General features: G+C 41.4%; 1 protein-coding gene across 5 annotated transcripts in view; it reads left to right on the top strand.

The window, feature by feature from the left end:
- The window catches only part of TMEM117 (transmembrane protein 117), a 225,615-nt gene that overhangs the window by 180,800 nt on the left and 21,300 nt on the right, over positions 1-23,515 (top strand). For 4 of the 5 annotated variants that reach the window (XM_075429093.1, XM_075429096.1, XM_075429095.1 and 1 more), the window contains one exon: positions 3,282-3,441. In XM_075429093.1, coding sequence (XP_075285208.1) covers positions 3,282-3,441 — 160 coding nt within the window. Of the gene's footprint in view, positions 1-3,281; positions 3,442-23,345; positions 23,404-23,515 lie in introns of all 5 variants that reach the window. The other variant, XM_075429098.1, reaches the window with a different exon arrangement.

Here is a 23,515-nt window from a genome sequence, read left to right as displayed (position 1 = left end):
CTGGCCCATGTTGTACATAACCTCTTGTAGCATGTAGTATGCTGGGTGCTAAGTGGTTGGTCAGCTTGGTCAAAGTTTATGGTCCAAGAAAGTGTTGCTGTGGGAAGGTGCAGAAGCCAAAGACACCTGGTTTGGCCCTTGCTAAATGTGCAAGCATAAAATTAATGTTGTGTTGGCAAGTGAGGCCCAGCAGTGTGGATTCAATTTGGCATGAGTGACTTGGTTTGACAAATTCAAGACCAAACTCAGTCCTTACTATCAAACATTATAAAGATACAGTCTAAAAATCACCTGCTTCCTTAGAGGTTCCTGGCAGTAATAAGCTCCTCTCTTCAAGCGCTCCTTCCATTTGGTGTAGAACTGGGGATTTTAGATCATCACTGGCAGTGATAATCATAGTAGTGACTTTTGGGGACCTACCTAATAATTTTAACTTCTCAGTGTGCAATTGCCCTGGACAGTGGTTTTTTGCAGACATTTTTTTTATTTTTATTCTTCATAGCAGCCTTGTATCTTGAAGATTATGGGCTATGTTGTAAAATGTGTGTTACTGTAGCTGAATAGGTGCCCAGGGCACATAATAATTCAATAAAGCAAGCTAGAATTAGAAGTGAAATATAAAAATGTATTTCCTCTGTGAAGTAGAGAAAGAAGTTGCATTTCTTAATGTCTGGTACAGAGAAGCGTCAATCCTTTCTTGCCTTTCCCCTCGTAGCCCTTGTATAAGCAAACAACGGAGAGGTCGTTCTAGCAATGTGGTGAATAGTTTGATGGCGTAGCTCTTTCTCAGTAATGTGCGTTGCGGAATAAAGGACACTGGCCTAAATATTGCAGGGTAGCTCACAAGGGTTCATCTCATACAAGTTATGTCAAGTTAAATGAAATCCCCAGGACATGGGGGCAATGGTGTGCTTTCAGAAGCTTTGAACTGCACTCTAACCCAGACAAACTCAGTTTATAATAACTCCAGAAGCATGTATTGAATATCTTGCTGTGTTCCAGTGTCATGGGTCAAAAATACAACTGAGTGCTAATTATGCTGTTTAACGCCACCATTTCGAAAGTCTATTTCTAACCTTTTTTATTGGTTTCACATTTTCTTATTCTATTAGCAGCCCATTTTCTGCTCCCTTCCCTCCCTATTTGACATTTCAGAATGAATAACGAAGCAGTTTTTTAAGTGCATATGTGTTTCCTCAAGGAAATCAGGGCTTGAGCACACACATTGGTCTTTGCATGCATGCCGATGAAGCATGCATAAAAATATGTCTGCCTTTGTGGGCCTACCTGACAAAGTCTGACCTTTCATGCTTTGAACTCTCGCTCCAAAATGCAGATGCATAATTCAAGAGGACTGAAGCAGAACAGTGTTGAGCATAACGTCTGGGTACATGGTTCCCATAACAAACTACACAGACTTGAATTACATTTCTAAACTGTACGTGCACCAGGAGATGTGGGTTCCTCAGCAGGAGGACAAGGAAAATCAGTGCACCCAGTGGCCAGGGCAGTCTGCACTGGCCAGCAGACAAGCACTGAGGACTGTGTTCTTTCTGGAGAACTTCCCAGCTAAAGCAGGAACATGTACCTTCATGTGAATTTCAGATATGAAGGTGAAACAGGTGAGAAAAAACACCTTTGTGGGTCTCATCAGACTATATGCACGAGAGAAGCACCGTAATGAATCACCTCTCCAAAGTAAGCCATTCTGGATATGTGCCAAAGTGGAGCCTGTAGAAAAGTGTGTCAGGTTCAGGAACTGACAGGTGAGATGGTAGCTAAGCAAATGTTTTAGGGATAAGCAGGCTTGAATATTGCTTAGGTCTAATTAAGTCTAATATGCCTCATTTGTTTCTTTCTGCCCCAGATGCTGGTAATACACTCAAGGGTGTTATGGTGCCAACCAGAGTATTGAATATAACTAAATTAATTTATTAAGAATAAAAACAAATGTTCAACGGTAAAGGTGATAGCAATCAAGTCATTTTGTGTCTCATTATATTGTGAAGAAGCACAGCCCATCGTGTCTCAGAAGAATGATGTTTAGGAGTCCAAATGTGTATACTTCTGCTTATGTGCATATTTGTTTTCCCTTCCTACATAGACATAGCTAAGGCTGATACATGAAAAGAAATGCATACAAACTGGTAACCTGTGACTGCTGGTGTACAGATTTTTTCTTTTACTCTTCTGAGCATTTGTCCCATTTGGAAGTGTTGTGGGAAATATTCTTCACATTGTTTTACAGCCCTTGGTAGCTGAAGAAAATGAGACTTTATTGCTGTAGAAAAAAACTCTACTCTGCCACAATTTTTTAGCTGTGTGCATGCATTTAGATGTTGATATGCCTCGATTATAGCACAGATTTACTGACAGCTATAGCTTCTGGGAGAAGTCTTGCTCCTCCTCAATTTACCAGCTAAATTTGCCTGCTTCCACGGAACCAGGAATTCAACCAGTCATCGCTGCCAACTCTGAAGGATATCACCAAAGTGCTGTTGGAAATGATGCAGAATTATTTTGAGAGGATAGCTTAGAAAGATATTTTCTTAAATACCATATTGCAAAATTGTATGAATTAGCCAAATGTGTCTTCGGGAATTCTCATAGCATTCATATGAAGGCTTTATTACTTTTGTAATTCACTCTTCACTGACTTCTCAGAAATGCTGTGAGATGCGTTGAAAACTTGTACAAGGGACATCTTAGGAGATGCAAATCAAAATCTTTCTACAACTCCCAGAATCTGTTAAAGATTAATTTAGTGCAATGAAAATTTCTTTCATAAAGACATGTTTCTATATAAAAACTAGACTTCACAGTTAGTGTTCTATAGCTCCTGCAGCTGAGAAAAGACTTTTCAAAGGTTCTAATGTCCTTGGTGCCTCAGAAAATGTTCTCTCAAATTGCTCATGTGAATTCAGTGTAGATCATAGAGTCCTTGGTACACTATTATAGTTTGCTTCTTTCTTATTTTTCTTAATTGATTTGCATCTCCAGTGAAAAATATGGAAAGAAGAACAAGAGCAATACACTCCAGCCTAATTTTGCGACATGCTTAGTGGTAGCTACTAAATTTCTCTTTACTAAGGATACAGATGACTGTTTTTCTATTTTGAGTTAAATGATTTGTTTGTACACTTAATTTTCTTCAATCTTTTTTTATCAGTGGAAAAGTACTGATAAAGCGCTAGCTGACCATTAGAAGACAGATAAAATAGAATGATGCATCTTCATTACTATCATATTCTCTCTAAACTATTGTTTTTTTCCCCTTGCAGGACAGTTCTGTTTACTCTGACCTCTGTAGTTGTGCTTGTCATCACTACTGACTGGATCAGCTGGGACAAGCTGAATCGTGGATTTCTGCCAAGTGACGAGGTCTCGAGAGCCTTCTTGGCTTCTTTCATCTTGGTGTTTGACCTTCTCATTGTCATGCAGGTACACTCTCCTGATGTTTCATTCAAGCTGCTGAGGCTGCTTAGTCACTCTATTTCCACTAGAGCAAATGTTGTTTAGCTGAAACTACATAAAGGTAAATAAATGTTTACTTTGCAGTTGCTATTAGTAGGGGCATTTTATAACACCATTCTCAGTGACTTTGCAGAAAAACCCTGACCTTTTATTGTTAAAACATTGCTGATTTTTCTTCTTAGACTGCCAGGTAAGAACTCTGTGACTATCCGAATTGGAAGGTGTTTTCTGCAAAATGACATCAGAAAAAGAAGCAGAAGCTAGCTGACTTTATAGGAGAATGAGAGAAATTTAACCAAACAAGAAAGAAATTCTTCCATATTTCAAGCATTTACAATATTGGGTATACATACATTAAATTAGTATTTGCTAGTAAGTTTCCACTTTCCACTTTCACATGAACATTTCTGTATTTTAATGACAAGTCCTTGTACTGTAATGTCTTCTGCCACTAAAGGTTAACTGGGGAGATGATTCCCTGTAGTTTGCCCAGTGTCTGCTCCATTGAATCTAGCTGTTAAGAAAGGAATCTGGGTCACAAGTATGTGGCCAAAAACCTCTTTCATGTGATGCTGTGCTCTACCTTTACATTTGTCTGTGGTTTGAGCCTTGCGTGAATAACTCGCCCAATGCTCTGTGAAGAATTAAGTCATTTGGGCCAGTGTGACTTTTGCTATTAGTCCTAGACATGTTAGACTGTTGAACTGAAGTTTAGCAAAGAATTTGAGAAGAACTGATGGGTCCTTTCTCTCCTATATATTACTAACTAACTCTGCTAGCAAAGACCATTTCTGAGACACTTAGTTCTCTTTAATGAGATCTCTATTGCTTGAGTAATTATCATAGAGGTGACACTGTCATGGCACTCAGAATTTATCACTGCTGTACTAGGACATTAAAGCTGCATAAAGTCCTATAGTTCAGTTTTATTTTCCAATGTCCACCACTGTTCAATGCTGACAGCGGTTCATGGTTAGAACAAGGAGGATAAGAAAGGGAATATTGTTTTTCTAGTAACATTTTTGGTGCTTTCTTTTCTCTCCCATTGCATTTTACATTTTGTTTGCTGTTTCAAAAAGATTCAAAAGAATGTATAATAAATGATTGTACTTCACAGAGCTGTACTGAAAGCATGAATGAAAATACACGCTGTATCAAGCTACACTGAATTTGATATTGTATGCAGGGTAGAGAAGCCTTCATAGCAAATAATTATTAAATCATCCTTTTGACTTTGAAAAATGAAGTTCCAGTACTTTGACCTTGGAGCTGCTGAATGTAGGGAAGAATATTATTTGAAACAGCCTGTCCTGAATACTATTTCATATTTTTACAACACAAAGCAAGAAGCTGTTTCTAATTACATTTTTGAATGCTGCTTGTGTGATTGAGTTATTTATTTATTTAAAGTTATTTGGACTGTGCAACTAAGCTGACATGTTTTATTTACAATGTCATTCTGGCGTCATTGCATTGCTACTGCAATAAAGTCAAGTTGAGAGAGCAAGGTATTAAATCACAAGTGAAGACCATCAGGATCATGATCCTTTGACTGAATGCTTTAGAACTACTTGTTTCTAGAAATTCTTTTTTAGTGTTGTCTGTTTCACAGATTTTATTTCTAACTTAACAAGCACTAGCAGCAAACTGGTAAAATCAGAAAAAAAATTTTAAAAATGCATAGTTTCAAGCAATTTCTGTTTGAGGCTGATGCCAAGAGCACAGATGAATTCTTATCTGATTTTTGAGTACAGGCATTTTCTGTCCCTCTGAATGGTAGCATGAATTCTGTGCTTAGCAACAACAGAAAACCAACTGAGTTTGGAAACTCATTCTTAATGCTGTGAAAAATAATCCCATAATTGTAAATAGGGCAGCTTTGCCTTCTTGGTATTATTATAATGTAATAGTTATAAATGCCCTGTGTAGAGCATCAGAAAGAAATAAAGGACTGAGTGCTGCCTGCCCTGAAGATCTACCTTTTTTCAATTAGACATAATCCAGGCAGATATGTGAAGAGGGGAACACAGAGAGCTGAACCTTAAACAAACAGTTGTGCATGAGTGATGCTAAAGGGTACGTGCACTTTTTAGCTTTGGTTTCCATCCTGCAGCAAACCTCAGCTGCCTCCCAGCCCCACTTCTTCTTCTGGTGTGCAAAGGCTCCTCCAGTCTGAGTGTTCGCCAGATATGCAGGGGAGAAAAGCACAGATGAGAGGCAGAGTAGAAGGCAGAGACTTGTGCCTGAAATGTAAATGTGGAAGTTATGACTGTAAAAATATTAAGACAATCTGAGAAAACAGATCATGGAGAAGGCTGCAGGACTACAGTAAGACCTCATGGATAGTGTGGTTGGCTTCTGGCTCAGGCAGTGTTCCTACATCTTCTGCCAACCTCACTGTGATGCATCACCACATCCACCCTCCTTGGAATGAAGGGGCCCGGAGTGCCTGTTTTAGGTGGCTGCTGTGTACACATCTCCACTTGATTTTAATCACTGTGTGTTTACTGTCAATGGAGAAATCGAGGTACAGTTGGGGTGCTTTTAAACATCTACAGTAGGATGAGATGCTGCAGGCCCTAGAGGTGCGTGTTTCTCTCCACGGAGAATAAACAGACCCAGTATGACAAGCTGAGAGGAACCGTCCCCTAAGCCAGACTCAAAAGAAACGTAATGAGGGTGGCATGGCTTGAGTCCAGAGCTGCAAGGATCCTGCTTACCTATTTCCACAGCTGGTCAAGGGGCCAAAGTAGCATTTTTCTGCTAGTGTTTTGTCAAAGAGATGTTCTTAGAGCATGGCTGACTCTTGCAGGCAGGGTGATCTTCACTTCTCCAACTGCTGCCTGGCCGCGGTTTGCAAGGAATTTAAGTCTCACTGGGTCTAGCACAGCGTATCAGTGATGATACTCATTTCAGGTGGTTTGAAAGGCAACACAAGAGGTCTCTATTCCAATCCTGGTTGTCAGGACATTTTATCCAATGCAAATGCAAACAGTGATTTTCTGAAATACAGAGCTTGCATGTTTTCTCACTGAAAAACAACAAATCAAATTCAGTCCAATACAGGTGATCATTAATGCATTTTAAAGGACATGTGCTTGCTTATAGTAAGAAAGTAAAAGTTCTACAGGTTTGTTAATTTTTCCACAGTATGGAAGTGATGAAGTTAGTCACTTTCGTAATGTGTTTAATTATGCCTGCCCTGATAATTGGGATGGCAAGATGCTAACATATGTGTATTTCTGGCACTTGTAGCACTCACTGCTGTACATGGGCATCATTATATTTCATTATATTTTTAGCCTTAGTTTCAAACTGAGTGCAAGACCACACATAGTAAAGCTGGATATCTAGTAGTGCTATTAGCATGTAATATAACTTTTTACTATTTTAATGAAAAAGTCACATATTTAGTTCTCTTTCTCAAAGATGTAATGGAAAAGCTGTTAATTAAAGGACTAAATACGAAAAATGCAACTATAATCCCACATTTCAAATACCGCTATTTGAGCAAGTAGATACTAACTCATGCTTTAGCCTGTATACTGCTTTGTTTTGGTTTGGTTTTTTTTGTGTCATGTGCTTAGTGACTTTCACAGAATCACAGAATCACAGAATAGTAGGGGTTGGAAGGGACCTCTGTGGGTCATCTAGTCCAACCCCCCTGCCAAAGCAGGGTCACCTACAGCAGGCCGCACAGGACCCCGTCCAGGCGGGTCTTGAATATCTCCAGAGAAGGAGACTCCACAACCTCCCTGGGCAGCCTGTTCCAGTGCTCCGTCACCCTCAGAGGGAAGAAGTTCTTCCTCATGTTCAGACGGAACTTCCTGTGCTTCAGTTTGTGCCCATTGCCCCTTGTCCTGTCACTGGGCACCACTGAAAAGAGCTTGTCCCCATCCTCCTGACACCCACCCTAATGGGTAGGAACCTGTGATGGCTGGGTTATTAAACCTTGTGTGTCCAGGGGAGATGAATTGTGTAATCTCTTTAGAGTCTTTTGTGAGCATTTACAGGTTTCTCCAGACTTCTGAAAGACCATGGAGTATTTCAGCATCACTGTGGAGTTACACGCTCTAGCTGCCTTGTTGAGCACTTTGCAAGTCCCACAGTGTAAATTCTTGCAACTCTTATGACTTACTGCAACTTTTTATCTGACAGTACAATCAGATGCAATGTCTGAGTGATTTAAAAGCTACCTGAAAGTACTATTTGATTCCAAAAGGAGAATTTATTCTTCAATAAAGTGAAGAAATTCTGTAGCGGCTGAGTGGAATAAACAGAAGCCAGGCAGTGCTTAAGTCTAAGATTCTTTAAGAAAGCTCTTGTATGTGAATATTTAACCAAAATAGCAAAATAATCCCATTAATACCAAACGGGAATTCTCTTGTAAATAAAGAGAACAGAATTTTGTCCTTTTGGGTAACTTGGAAGAAAATGAAGGTCAAAGAGAGTTAGATAATTAACAACGTTCCTTATGACTAGTGCTAGATCTCTGCTGAAGTAGGTATTAGGATATCAGCAGACAGATTTTTTTTTAATAGTAACCATTTTTCAAATGTATTTTTCATAATATTTTTGTCTGTAAATTACTTGAACATTTAACTGTGGAGCACTCCTTGCTACTGCAGTTGAAAATCAACATATTTAATGAGTGGCCTGTCACTTCCTATTTTGTTTCATTTTCTGGAGAATGCCTGGTCTTCTGTCTTTTGTAGAGTTTTAATAAGGGAATTAGAAGGTTAACAGATTGAAGAAAATCTGTATTTAGGCACTCCAGTGTTTTTGCTTCTAGTTCTTCGTAATTCCCTGAAAAAAGTAGTTAATTTATCTACTTTGTAATGTGAATAATGTTTTATATATGTCATTGTTAAACAGTAACACAGAAACGTTATCAGCAAAAGGGAACAGACTCTGGTCTTGTTGACAAATACATAAAGCGGGGACATTTCCCTTTCTTTTTAGTTTTGCACTGATGGAGAGACTATTTTAATTAAAATCTAGTACGATGTGAGAGCACATTAAAAAAACACCACCCACAGCATCAAGTGCATAGAAGAAGATATAATTTGCTTGAATACTATAGAGTAGAAATACGATCTTGTCCACACAAACTGGATAAAGACTTGATTTTTTAGAGGGGTTCTTTTTGTTTTAGAAAATCTGTTTAACTTTTGCAAACATAATTCGGTTAGGGTCCTTTCTATCATACCTTTGCTGGGTTTTGTAACATTTGAAAACACAGGAATAAAATACAAGTCAACACCCATGAGAAACATCTGTGTTAGTGAAGTTAACAAGCAGCTTTTGCATCTTCTCTGACATTCAGGATTTCTATATGTGGGGAGTTACTACGGTTTTTTATTGATGTACTACTTGTCCTTTCAAGATGGGAATGTAGCCATAAAGACAGGTGACCAGTGACAGGTTTTTCAGAGGAGTCAGGGTAAGTGTGAATTCACCTCTAATAAAACTGACGGCAGATCCAGTTCCATTGCTGGTGTCCCCAGCCATTACCATGTGGCAAGGTTTTACAGGGAGGAGCCATATGCCCTGGACTACGTTTTTCAGATGTCATGTGGAGCGTTTCATTCCGCTTAGAGTACCTTGCTCTTCACTAGCAGATTTTAGACATGCCTGTCAAAGAGCATTACAAAAAAGGGTAAGCATTTTGAACACACGCTTGTACTCAGCTAATTGTGCAATGTTTGCCGAAGAACCCTGCTGTGAGGGTTGGCTCTGCAGTACTGTACCTCCCATGGCCTGCAGAGCTCTGAAGGAGAAGGGAACAAGTTCAAGTGAGGTGACTTTGGGAGAACCTTTCTGCATCAAGTAACTGATTTTCCTTCTTGCAGTCTCTCACATAGGAGAGAATTTCCTTGCTTCTTTGTCCTTTCTACACTCTCATCCTTCTGTGGATCGTGGAAATGTTCCTTATTAGCATTGATGTAAAACATTAAAAAATAATCCTGAAAAATAGAAGTGAATTAGAAGGAATAGAAAGGAACAGCCCTTCATTTACAGCTTTGCTTTGTTTGTACTTACTATGAATTCAAATGACAGACTTGAGTACATCCCTAAACACTCTTTAACCAACATATTTACAATATTTCTCATAGCATTTTTGCCACTGTAGCACTCGTTCCTGATGGGTCAGACACAGGTCTCTCTTGCCTATCCTAGAATTGTTTCTTTTATTGAATCTGCCTCCACAGCTGCTGCTGTTGCATTTATATCTTCATTGAATTTCACAGTCCCAAAGTGCTTTATTCTATTTCCCTGGTCGGGGGGTATTAGGTCTTACTCCTTTCTCTTCTGAACACAGAACAGAAGCTCTCCTGAGCTCTGCTTTCATCCATCCCATCAGACATCTGTCTTCTGCTAGCTTTCCTGTACCCTCTGTCTGTGTCTGGTATCAAGGGAGTGGGTTATTTCCTGGGTGTCATGTACTGAGAGGGACAAGTTAGTGTGGTCCCAGAAACGGCCCATTTGACAGCTCAGGAACGAGCAGCTAGAAACAGAGTCAGCGTCCCACAGAGTGAAGCTGTCCTTGTCCCTCTCATGGCAGGGAGGTGAGGCTCTGAGGAACTGGTGCGTGGACTCTCCACACCTCCTTTCCATCTGCCTCTGCACGTTGTTGTTTTCTGTGGCCAAGGCAGAGAGATTGGAGATGTACCATATTTATAGATCAGAGAAGAAAATAATGCATTTGAAATCCACTACTTTTATTTTGAAGGGAAACACCTTTCCAGTTTGACGGAAGTGCATGTTAAAGGGTGATAAGGGGGGGAAAAGTACAGCATTGTTATGTGTAATTAAAACCCAGAAGTTTCTCTTGGAATGTTTTCAAGATCCAGCTGGATGTATAAATTCCTTTCAAAAATCCCTGAAACATTCCTTCTTCCCCTTGCCAGATCCCACTGTAAAGTACAGTTTATTTCTTCAACTCTTTCAGTTACTTTGGGACTAAGAAAATGATAAAATCCTTTTCCCCTGAGAAAAGATGGGCGTATTTTGTCCTTTCTTGCACATTACGTACCCTACCTTTTTAATGAGCTCTCTGGTTTACATTGCAGCATTTTCATTCTGTGCTTGTCTAGTCTGATAACCGTCACCATCATTTTATGCTGCAGATTTAGTGAAATAAGACATGCAAAGTACAGTATTTTTAAGTACATTTCGTCCTTTGCACTGGCTGCAGATGGCTAAGTCTTACTTGGATGCATTGTACTTGTCTCGAGTATTATAGATTCAGTTCCAGGGTTTGCTTAAGCTGCTGTAACTTGGTGTATTTGTGCTGACCTGGATGCTATTGTGCCAATTTTTACCAGCTGAGGGCAGGGCCCTTTTTTTAGCTCTGTGACTCAGTTCCTCATTTGCTGAAAAGGAATGATTGTAGTTCTTTTCTTTCACTAGTTGTCTGGTAGTCTGCATAGCCCCTAAGGTGCTCAGAGGAGGATGCTGTCTGACTTGGTACAGCTTCTAGCATAATCAGGCACCAGTCCCAGCTGGAGCCTCTTGGCTCTGAGATGACTACACACCAAATGAACTAGCTGAAAAATCTCCTCATTTGTCACAGTCGTTCCCATGTACCCTGACAATGGGTACGTGCCATGCTTGTGACACTGAGGCCCTTCTTTTGCAGTGCAGGTATTTGTCTGACGTAATGAAGCAGTTCTCCACAAGCAGACCTGGCATTTTCATTGTCCCCTGATACCACCGCATCTGGCCCAAATGCACAAAAAAAGTGGAGTTCTAGGAACAGGAAAAGGTGGAAATGGTTTGTAAGTCTTTAACTGGACTATTTTAATCTTTTTTTGCAAGGAGAGTCTTTTTAGAGATTTTACTGTAATCAGTGTGTGGTGGGCTTTGTTGCTGTGGGATGTACGTCTGATGAGTGTTGCATTGCTTAAGATTATATTGCAGTGATATGTGTTGGTATAACAATAATGGTGATTTCAGATAATTTCAGCTCTCCTTGAGTTGGAGTTGCTCTAGAATATATTAGTTGCTCTAGAATATATTATTTGATTGTAGAAATCTGGTTTGTAACAAGCATTGTTACACAGTTTTTTATCAAAAAATGAAAAAAATGAGATGAGATTGAACTGGTTCAGCTGCTTTGTAAGTGAGAGAATTGCATGCAATTTGTAAATGCAACCATGTGAGTTAAAAAAAGAAAGATAAACCTCAGTTTGCTGTCACTATATCGAGTGTTGCCTTAAGATAAGTTTTATGCCTATCCGTATTTTACATCTAGTTATGTGACATAATGAATCTACAGGACTCAGTGACAGGTAGTACCTGGGCATACTGATCTACCTAGCAACAATACTGAGTTCAAGTAAGGAGAAGAAGCAAAACTAGCTTGGTTGCTCTTAATCAAGCCTTAGAGGGGAACAGAAACAAGAATATGCCTGATATTGTTGGTCTAACTGCATTATTTCTGCAAAGCTGATTGAATGGCAGTTGTTTATACTTCCTTGGAAAGTTTGAAGGCTGTTATATGAGACATTAACAAAAAGACATACTTACTTTTATTGTTTTTGAGTTCTTCTAACATGCTATAAAGCTGCTGCAATTCTTTGTATAACAGAAGGGACATATGTAGTTAATCACCGAGTGTCTTAAGATACTGAGTACAAGAGATATTTTTGCGTCTGCTAGAATCAGACTTTATTGAACTCATCAATAATTAATTCTCAGACGTATAGAGGAGAGGAAGTATTTCCTAGTGCTTTTAGTGATTTGAAATTATACTTGCAGTGATTTCTGATTTTGAATGAACATTTAATTACTCAGCTATATTGTGTTTGGAGTCATGTCCCTGTGGTTGATAGGTGTTGTGTAAGGGGGGGGGGAGGGAGGAAATAGAGAGAGATACACATCTCGTGAGAGTAAACAGTTTTCTCTTTCTGGAATCTGATGATGTTTGCCTGCCCGTCCTGTAAACACTCATTAGGGAGAGGAGATTCCCCAGGATAACACTTACCAGATCTGACAGATAGATTGGGGACCAGCATTGCACGACACAGTGTGAATCTGTGTTTCCCACTGGAGCAGCGAAGCAACTAAATCAACATGGCTACAGAGTCTCCCAGATAGTCTCAGCAGTGTGCTGCGGCTGGATTTGAACTGTACTATGTCTCAGCTGGTCCCCAAATAATTAACCTCTTCACTGTCTCTTCCGAGTGCCTAAATGGTGTTTGCAATACAGTTTTTTCATTAAGATTCCTTAGAGCCCTGCATGAGCCAACGGGTGCTGTAGGTGCATTAACACATTGTCACTATTGGTGAAATGGTATGAGCAGAGACAAAACCCAATGTTAATCAAACTGGGAAAGAGCTGTGTTCTTCACCTCCCTCCCCCAACACTTGTTCGATTGCTGCAGTAGCCAGCAATGCTGAATTTGTCTTGATAGCTCTGATGCCAGAGCAACACAGCGTCGGGTAGTATGTGATAAGTACAGCTGGCTCCCTATGCCTTTATTTCCCACTTTGTAAGCGGGGAGGGCAGCCACAGGCATGGAGGGGACTATCCGTTATCAACCAATGCAAGGTGGAGCTGTCAGGGTCTCTCAGCTTGGGTACACCAGGCACTAAATCTGTTTCCCGCGCATGAAGGTAGGTGAATTAAAGAGTAACTTTCAGGACTGGCTCTGGGCAAGGCAGTCTGTGTCCTAAGGTTGCTGGGGGTGGTTTGAAGCACTCATGGGGGCTGTAAGGGGGAGAGGGACCTGGGCCCCGCAGCCTCAGCTGCAGCTCCATGCCTGGCAACCTGTAGCTCGAAGCAGCCGTTTGCAAACAGTTCCGTGTCTCTGAAGACAGCTACTGTGGTGATAGCTGGCCGCTCCTGCCATGCTGGGTGGCATGGCAGAGGGGAGAAAGACTTGAAACTGGCTTGATCCCCTGAAGTTCTCTCCCTCCAGCCAGCAACGCTGTGTGGTGCATCAGTGGCACAGAGGTAGGTGCAGAGCAAAGACAGATGCTGGTGGTGGAGCTCTGCTCCCTGGGTGAAGTACTCACATGGTTTTCATGTCCCAAACCTGGCAGAGCTGCGTTCCTGGTGCAGCCAGCCACATTTCACTTGCACCTTCGAGAAGCTTTTATTCTGTCTTGGCCAGCTCTGTTTCCATCTCTTTTCCAGCAACCATAGAAGCCTATGAGTACTGCGTTTCTCAGTGCGTTTATAGCTTGCACCCCCACCAGCATTAATTATGTGACACAATAATCCAGAAGACTGCACTGTAGCTGATTTCACTGGTACTAGTCATTTTGGGCTGTGATTTTATTTTATCTCTTAGGAGAGACATTCTAGCCCTTCCTTACATACAAAACCAGCTTCGATTTCCCTCTGCATCAGTTCTCAGTGAGCTCTGCCATAATGTTGTTTCCCGTATCAGGTACCACAAGAGGAATTAAATGACGGAAATTTGTGGCTAGGTAATCCATTTTATAGCCTGTAGATGAAAATGAGAAAATGGTGTACCTCTCTGTCTAATGTATCTCGTTATGGATTTAAGGACATAATCCAATAATCCTTCTTGAATGGCTCTTTGCTTTTAGTTTCTCTCAGGTGGTCTTTGGGCTTGACTATATACAACGTGCAGCACACATAAGATTTATAATGAATTTTCCTTCCACTTCAGAACTGTGTGCCCGAAGTGGAGAAACAAGCAATCCTCAACAGCTGCAGTGATACCATGTACAGCACACGATCTGTTTAGGAGTAGGTGGCAGAAAAGAAGTGATCAAGTGATCTGCTTTATCAGGCAGCCAGAGTCAGAGGAAGCAAAAGGGACTGTTTTTTTGTCAAGTCCACAAGTGTACTTTTTAGTGGCCTGTATTCAGCCCGGTTTCTGCAGACTGTGCATCGGAGAAGGCTGCTCAGGCTGTCCAAGCTGTGCCCCGCAGCGTTTCTGCAGGCAGCCTGCTCAGTGCTGCAGCAGCCACCTGAGGCTGCCGCCTCCTAGGCTAGAGCTGCAGCATGTTCTCTTGGCTGCGAGTTGGTGCTTTTGTCCTGACCTTAAGTTGTGAAGCAACAGCTACGTCTTCTGAATGAATGTTAAATACCCTTGGGGATGTTTCTGGCATCTGGGCCAAACAATTACTGCACTAATCTAAATTATACAAACTCCTACTATTCCTCAAGGTCAGGCTGCAAAGATTTGCATATCTGGACAAAGTGTTCCAAATACGGGCATGAGGGAAAGAAAAGCATCACACAAACAAGCCTAACATCAGAAACGAGCAGATGATGATTTAAGCAACACAAATACAGTTATACATAAAAGTGGTGTTGAAAATGAGACAACACTACTGAGGCTGCAGAGTCATGATGCCAGAATTAAGGTCACTGGAATAAACTTTTCAGCCCTATTGTGTGCGTGCATTATGATACAATCTTTAATTATCTATTCACATCCCATTTTTCCACAGGACCTCTGTCTCTCTTACTGCACTGTATGAGTGGTGTTCACTTAATGAGAAGCTATTCAATATTTTGGTTTACCCTTTCTGTGCAGTGTGTGGCCCAAGGCCTTACTTACTGCACACTGTTGAAGCCTTGATATGAGGATGAGATCATTCATTTCCTTGTTGGCTTTTCTGTGATGCTCATCACTGTACGTCCTAAGGACTTTTCAAGCATTAATGTATTTATCTTCACCATGGCCTTCACAATAGGAGTATTATTGTCCGTTATTGTCCACATTTTATACTGAGGCACAAAGAAATTAAAGTCCAAGGGTCCCTAATTTGAGATGTCTGAGAACATTATTATGAAAATTTATGTTATTACCTATCTTTTAGCTAAGCAGATAACTAATTAGGGGAGGAGGGTCTAGCATATTCTTTCGTTAGGAGCAGACAGAGCCACATATTTACTTGGTGTAATCTTTATATTATTATACCCACAGCCTTGTTTCCCTTGTAGAATTCAAATGGTTGTAAAAGCAATTTCTTTGCTTGTTTTGAGTGATGAATATAACTGTGTCATATATTTAGCTCCATAGAAAAGACCAGTTACTTTTTACGCTGATCTTAAAGGAGTACAGAGCAATCCTATTTAGGCAGTGCACTACAGGACTCTTGCTATCCCTGTGGATATTTTGTCAGCCCTTCCTGTTCTCCCCAGTGCCAATATATTCAGGTCCAGCTCTCACTGATTTCAATACCCACCATGGGCACTTGTCATTTGAACAAATCTGAGCTTAGTTGGGATGTTGAGGCAATCACACAGGAAAAAAAAAAAAAAGGCAAACAATTTATAACTGCTTGGGAATAGTTTGCTTTTAGAAATTCACAGAGTATCTCACAGACATGTCATGGCAGAGTTGGCTGAATTCAGTTCCTCCTGGCAGCAGTGACCTCTATAACAAGAGGTAAGTGTTTTCAAATCTGCTGCTGTCTCTTGCATTTACACCCTTCTTCCCACACACTTTCCAGCTTGTGCAGCAGATGCAAGTGCAGGAGAACTACAGGGGTCTCTGTCAGTATATGTTCCCACCTCACAATTACAAGTTAAATCCTCTTTAATGAAAAAGGGTCATGTCCTCTGGAACAAGCAGTGTGTGGTCATGTAACTAAGTAAGGATTGTACCATGCATACACACGCAGTACAGATAGCCTCAGTTATCTGTAAGGCATCTCCTATGAAGACTCTTATGCGTCTTCGCCATTGAAACCTCCAGACTGTTCCTTTAATGTAGAATTTTCTGTGTGTATAATTCCTTCAGGTTTTACAAAAAGATTGCAACCTCAAAATCATAAGTCTGTCTCATGAATCCGATGTGTCTTATCAGGGTGCTGGAACCATTTGCTCACCTGCATGGATGTTTGCCATATGAGCTACCTGCTAATAGCAGTGTGTGTTTTTTCTTCTTGTGAGCCACTTCAGAAGGAGGAGGAGACGTGCTTTGCCTCTGGGATTCACACCGGCTTCTTAACAGCAGAGGGTGGTAATAACTGGACTCATGGTGACCAGTCCAAACTCCAGAGCCAAAGAGGCACTGACACTTTCTGACCATTTCCCCAAACTTGGTTTTTTCCTTCCTGTCACTTCCAAACCCTCATTCACTGTTTCACTCTGTGTCCCCATCGTGGGTCCTCCTCGTCCCTGGTTCTTTGACATACCCCATTACTTTTATCCAATTTCCACTTCCAGTCTTGGAGTCTCTCATTGCTAGTCTCCACACCAGTGAATCCTAGTTGTCCACACCGACCCAGCTGTCCAAATCAAAATCTCTCTTTTTCTCCATTCTGGCTCTCCCCAGGTCATTCCCTTTTCCTTAGCCAGCCAGTCCCAACCTCCAGCTCCCATCCACACCATCCTCTCTGACACTCTACCCTCTTGCCTGATTCAAGTCTCCCCTCTCCTCCCTCTCCCTTCATTTAAGCTATTCTGATTTTCCTATCAAATCTTTCTCTCTCTGCTCTCATTCCCCTTCACAGCATGGCCCAGGTAGACACATCCTTCATTGAACTCTGTGGCTGCACACGGATATGCCAATCCTTCTGCTCGGCCTCTTCAAGAGCACCAGTGGGGAGGGAGGAGGACAGGGCTTGGACCACTGCATCCCTGCTCGGCTCAGATCTGGAGCTGGAAGGCCTCCTGCCCCCATCATCACTCAGCTCTGGGCGCCTGGTGCCATTTGCATGCAGGGTACCTGGGATCAGTAATTCCAGGAAAGCTGGCTCTCTGTCACAGAATCACAGAATCACAGGGATTGGAAGGGACCTCTGTGGGTCATCTAGTCCAACCCTCCTGCCAAAGCAGGGTCGCCTACAGCAGGCTGCACAGGACCTTGTCCAGGCAGGTCATGAATACCTCCAGAGAAGGAGACTCCACAACCTCCCTGGGCAGCCTGTTCCAGTGCTCCGTCACCCTCAGAGGGAGGAAGTTCTTCCTCATGTTCAGACAGAACTTCCTGTGCTTCAGTTTGTGCCCATTGCCCCTTGTCCTGTCACTGGGCACTACTGAAAAGAGTTTGGCCCCATCCTCCTGACACCCACACTTCAGATATTTGTAAGCATATATTAGGTCCCCTCGCAGCTGTCCCTCAGTTGCTGTGCGGGGCCAGCTCAGTCCCTCTTTAAGAGCAACTGAGAGTCATGCCAGCAGCATCAGTGGGGATTGAAGGCAAAGGGGGAATGGAGGATGCTCTGTCTCTCTGCTGAGAGTGGCATTTTTGTAGTCTGATGAGCTCTAGGAGCTGAGAGACACTTTGGCATGCTGAGCGATGCACAGTTTGTGAAGATACTTGTTTCTGAACCTTTAACTAAATTCTTGCAACTACGAAAACTAAAACTATTGACTTTTCAAAGGCACCTTAAACTCTTCCAGTTTGGGGCAGGTGTTCACAGGGAAGAAAAAAGGCACATCTCTGACACAAAGTTACTCCCTTGCTAAACTGTATGTTTCTATTTCAAAGCATGAGGCATTTCTACAAAGCAAAGCAGCTTATTTTCTCATTGGTCTCACTCTCAGAAGTGTTCGAGTGGTGCTAGCTGAAAATGTCAAAACCCTAAAACAGAAATATAGAACCAAACAGAAGAAAAAACAGCCTGAGGCAGACACCTGGCATGGGCTGCGTTAAACCCAAGCAGTTAAATTTGGAAAAGTTGTAAGCAGCTGAAAGCAGCATTTCGTACACAGGCACACTTGAATGGTAAGCAGCAGTGCTGTGATTTTTGTCTGTCCTGTATGGTACCTGCTACAGTGGTAACCGGGTGCCCTTGTTGTATGGGTTGTGTGAATTCCTCTAGTGCCATTTCAATAGTAAAATAAACCCCCAAAAGATCTCTGCTTGTAGTGCAGTTTGTTGCACTTCTTTCTTTTGCACTTATACCTAAGGACTGAGAAGGGCGAAAACTGCCAGCATTTCCCATACAGAGTTTGCTTGCTGTTTCAGTCAGTGAATCATAGAATCACAGAATCATAGGTTGGAAGAGACCTCTAAGATCATCAAGTCCAACTGTCAACCCAACAACACCATGCCTACTAAACTATATCCCAAAGTGCCACATCTACACGTTTTTTAAACAGCTCCAGGGATGGTGACTCAACCACCTCCCTGGGCAGCCTGTTCCAATACCTGATCACTCTTACAGTTAAGAAATTTTTCCTAATATCTAATCTAAGCCTCCCCTGATGCAACTTGAGGCCATGGAAGTGTTCAAAGCCAGGTTGGATGGAGCTCTGAGCAACCTGGTCTAGTGGAAGATGTCCCTGCTCATGGCAGGGGGGTTGGAACCAGATGATCTTTAAGGTCCCTGCCAACCCAAACCATTCTATGATTCTATGATTTCCTCTCATCCTATTGCTAGTTACCTGGGAGAAGAGACCAACACCTGCCTCACTACAACCCCCTTTCAGGTAGTTGCAGAGAGCAATAAGGTCCCCCTCAGCCTCCTCTTCTCCACACTAAACAGCCCCAGTTCCTTCAGCTGCTCCTCATAAGACTTGTTCTCTAGACCCCTCACCAGCCTTGTTGCCCTCTCTGGACATGCTCCAGCACCTCAACGTCTTTCTTGTAGTGAGGGGCCCAAAACTGAACACAGTACTCCAGATGTGGCCTCACCCGGGCCGAGTACAGGGGCACGATCACCTTGCTACTCCTGCTGGCCACACTATTCCTGATCCAAGCCAGGATGCCGTTGGCCTTCTTGGCCACTTGGGCACACTGCTGGCTCACGTTCAGCCGGCTGTCGACCAGCACCCCCAGGTCCTTTTCTGCCGTGCACCTCTCCAGCCACTCCTCCCCCAGCCTGTAGTGTTGCATGGGGTTGTTGTGACCAAAGTGCAGGACCCGGCATTTGGCCTTGTTGAAACTCATACAGCTGGCCTCAGCCCATAGATCCAGTCTGTCCAGATCCCTCTACAGAGCCTTCCTACCCTCAAGCAGAGATCAACACTCCCACCCAGCTTGGTGTCATCTGCAATCTTACTGAGGGAGTACTCAATCTGCTCATCCAGATCATTGATAAAGATAGTAAACAAGACTGGACCCAAAACTGAGCCCTGGGGAACACCACTTGTGACCGGCCGCCAACTGGATTTAACTCCATTTGCTACCGCTCTCTGCACTTGGCCATCCATCCAGTTCTTTATCCAGTGAAGAGTGCACCTGTCCAAACCATGGGCAGTGGTTGGGAGGGGTCCAAAAGGAAGAACAACCTCTGCCCCCTTCACCTGCTGAATTTCAGATCAACAGAGATGAGGCCCTTCCCAGCTCTCCAGGACTGTGTTCCAGGATCCTGGCTCCACTTTCAGCCTTCGCTCAGACAGTGGCTCCAACCTGACGCAACTTTGTTAATTTATGGGCAAAATGGTGATGCTCAGAGTTTCAGCAGAGTTTTAGTTAGCCACTTCATTTAATAGTTTCTCAATCTCATTTTCATAGTCATTTTTTAAGCAATAATACTCTTGCTTTTCCTTTACATAGCACTTGTAAGTACATGCAACTTTAAACACTGAAAAATATCTGAAAAATGTTTTCATTCACCCTACAGAGGTAGTCAGTAAATTTCCACAGTGTGTCCCAATGCAAATATGCACAGTTATGATGTTTCTTCTATAAAGAATGCCTTAGTGAGTATTGCTGAAGGGACTACCTGTCAGGACAACATTGTCCATCAAATGAAATTATTTACTCTGTCAATTACCAGTATTCTTAGTTTACAAGACACAGATTGCTATTGGAAATGTGGAAAAGCAGTGAGAGTCTAAAAAGACAATAGTTAAACTGCAGATTCCCTTGGGAATGAGATAACCATGTCTGTATAGTCACACAGAACCATACTGGCATACAGGCTAGATGGGCATCCAGGCTGTAAAAGAAAATTAAATGGCATTATCAATATATTTTATGTAAATTTGTAAAACATTGAAGTCAGAATGAGAACATGAACTCAGTTCTCATTAGTGATCTAGTTCTAAAAGGGGACAGATTCTGGCAGAAATCCTTGTGCAGAATCATACTCATAAAAAGAGAAATTCAGAGTTCAGATATGTGATTGACTTTATGTCACGAAAATCAGTGAAAGCTTTTGGTGTTATTTTCTGGGAAGTAGAATGTTGTCATTAGTGCTAATTAAGTAGCGGAGCCTTGAATAACTGTTTTCTGTGAATAACTCTTGTTTTCTCTCAAATTAACTATTTCATGAGGCTTTGTTTATTTTTATTAACAAGAGGATTTCTGTGTATCTAGTAAGGATTCATAGAAGACAATTAAGTCTTTAGAATTAGTTGTGACAATATATACTGGAATTAGTGTACGTTTATCAAGGAGATAATAGTACTGCTTGCTTCTTAAATGGTTGTTACAAAATATGCAAAAGTGACATGAGTGATAATATAGTTGTAATTCAACTCAGCATTTAAAGCAAGAAGTTTGGCAACGGACTGCAGGAAAACTCAGAGAAGTTGAGAAATGCAGATGATTTGAGAGGGGGAAAGTCATGAACATTTTAGGAAGGAGCAGTTAAGACCTATTCCGCGAACTTATTTTGAGTTTCTTATGAAAGGTTTGATCATTCTAATTAATTGTTAAGGAGTAGGCGATACTTTGATCAACGTTTGTATTGATCAAGATTACAAGAAGATACAGAAATGTTACGGTGAGCTTTATGTCCTCAAGCCTCATGGATCTCCTACGCTGTGTTACTACAGGAGCTTCTAATCTTCCACAATGCTTACCTGAGCCATGATTAAAAAAATTTCTGTTCTGGTCAGTATTTTTTATAGCCCTGATCAGGGGAGTCTGTATTTTGTGAATATCTGTGATTTGCAGTAGAAACACTATGAGATGGAGCTCTCAGATCCGTTCAGCATCTTCAAGGTCTAGCAGGGACTTTGTCAAAGTACATTAGCAAATGTTATTTTATTAATAGCTCAGCTTTTGAATTTTTGCTTGTAGAAGCCAGTGAAATTGCTTTTAGGCCAGACCAGAGCATTTGGCCAACCTCTGCTGTCAGGCATGCTGATGCAGACCAATAGCACAGTAGTCTTTAATTCCTTAATAGTACATTGCTATAATAATAACCTGTGGTGTGGTTCTAAATTGCTTTCCTGCATTATACCTCTCCACCTCCGATTATAGATTCTTGGAAATTGCAGAAGTACTTGCTGTAATCTGGATTGCTCATATTTCTTTCATACTTGCATGCTTTGCTGCTATGCTTTGTCCATGCGAACTGGATGAACCTCAGTAAAAGTGTAATGAGTCTGAGGATACATGAAAGCAATAGTCTCTGTTTTCTTTTAAAAACATAGCAGCAAGAATATTGCTCTCTGGGCTCCAAGGGGATTTACATGTTTAACAGCAGAAGTGCCCAGCCAGTAGTCATCACATGGTAGGCAGCACTGCTACAGACTAGCATGCCCCTAAATATATTTTGTAGTGCATTTCTCATATACCTGAACTGCTACATTTAAGTGTGCAGGTTTTATCTGTTCATTATTTTGGTAAATGTAGGTTGCCCAGGACCCTCTGATGTATAATTATATGTTTGAATGAGCACAGCGACTTCACTAGCAGACATTTGTTCTGTAGACATGCTAGGAGAATTATAATTGATGCCTTTTTTTATCACTGAATGAAAAAAGATAGAAGTGCTTCTATAAACTGAAAGTTGAAATAAATTATGTAAAATACATAATTCGCATAATGACTGTCCCTTTATAAATGTTCGTATTAAGTAACCATATCATTTGGGATAATTCCTCCTTGAGGAATGCTGTGACAGAACAGCTCATTCATTATCTTGACTTGGTGAATTGCTCTAAAACAGCTCTTCTGATGAGAAAATTGATTTAGCATTTCTTTAAACAATTGAAAATAATGCTTGAATTCTATATTTTCCTGTCCAGAAAATTTTAGTAACTCTCTGCATTATATGGCTTTGACTAGTTAAGCTGGAACTCCCCCCAAAACACACGCATCTACCTCTCCTCTACATGCATATACACATGCGGAACCTTACTTTGGAACCCCACCTGGTCTATTAATCAACTGAGAGAATAATCACTCAGCTGCTGTAATGTAGCTCCCTTGATTCATTGATGCCAGTAATTAAAAGTTTCAAGTCGTACTTGGAAGTTTGGAAGCCATGCATTTATCTACAGGCAGCAAACTGCATCTGCTTACTGCCCTCATTAACAGCATCTCTGAGAGCAGGCAACATGTCGTTTCCCAAAACTTTTTTCAGGAAAGTTCGTAAAATTAAAAATATAAACTACTGAATAAAGTCTGCCACTAGTAGATTTTAAGGAGAAAGTTATGGAAGAAAATACAGTAAGGGGAAAAGCACATAAGTGCTTTTGTTAGTGGCAAAGATTACAGAGGTGTAAGGTTATGTGGGTGGGTGGGTGGAAGAGAGCCAAATTTCTGAAAAAACAGATAGTGGAAGAGACTGTCTTCCCCTCCAAAAAGAGCTGCTCATGAGGCACTTACAATTGACCCCAAACAAAATGCTCTGTAGAAAGAAATTAGCAAGTTGTGTTCCAAAAGTAACATTGGCAGTGAGGTGGAAAAGGGATTTCTTGCAGATCAGAAGCAAAAACTGAATAGAAGCATTGCAGGAAGGCATCCTTCAGCAGGGTCTGTTAGTTTGGATAAGCTTCTGCCAAGCGTTGTATATATGGTTTCTTATCTACACTGAATTCCCAAATCTTTTGAGGTTGTCCACCCTGTCTCATCTGTCATTTTTTAAAAATTATAATTCAGCCTTTCCTTGTGATCAGCATAGTTGCTATATTTAGATTAAAATCTCACTAGAGAACACTGTAATTCATTCGAGGCACACCACCAGCCTCTGATTTTGTCTTTGAGATTCAAAAGGACACCTTAACAACATTCTCTTTGCTCCCACAGATTTTGATGGGGAGAGTTTTGAAATTCAAACCAAACTGTTGTGTTTGTCAAGACCACGGTGAGTTTGTGCAATTAGAGCTTGGTTCAGTGTGTTTTTGACAGGTTGTCCCAGGAGGTTTCTAAACATTGAAAACCTTTTAGGATGAAGATCATGTTTTGTTCATGCGCTT

This window comes from Opisthocomus hoazin, chromosome 8 (assembly GCF_030867145.1).
Source record: "Opisthocomus hoazin isolate bOpiHoa1 chromosome 8, bOpiHoa1.hap1, whole genome shotgun sequence".
NCBI classification, from domain to species: Eukaryota; Metazoa; Chordata; class Aves; order Opisthocomiformes; family Opisthocomidae; genus Opisthocomus; species Opisthocomus hoazin.
The sequence above is the reverse complement of the archived record's forward strand: the minus strand, read 5'-3'. Positions and strand labels throughout refer to the sequence as shown.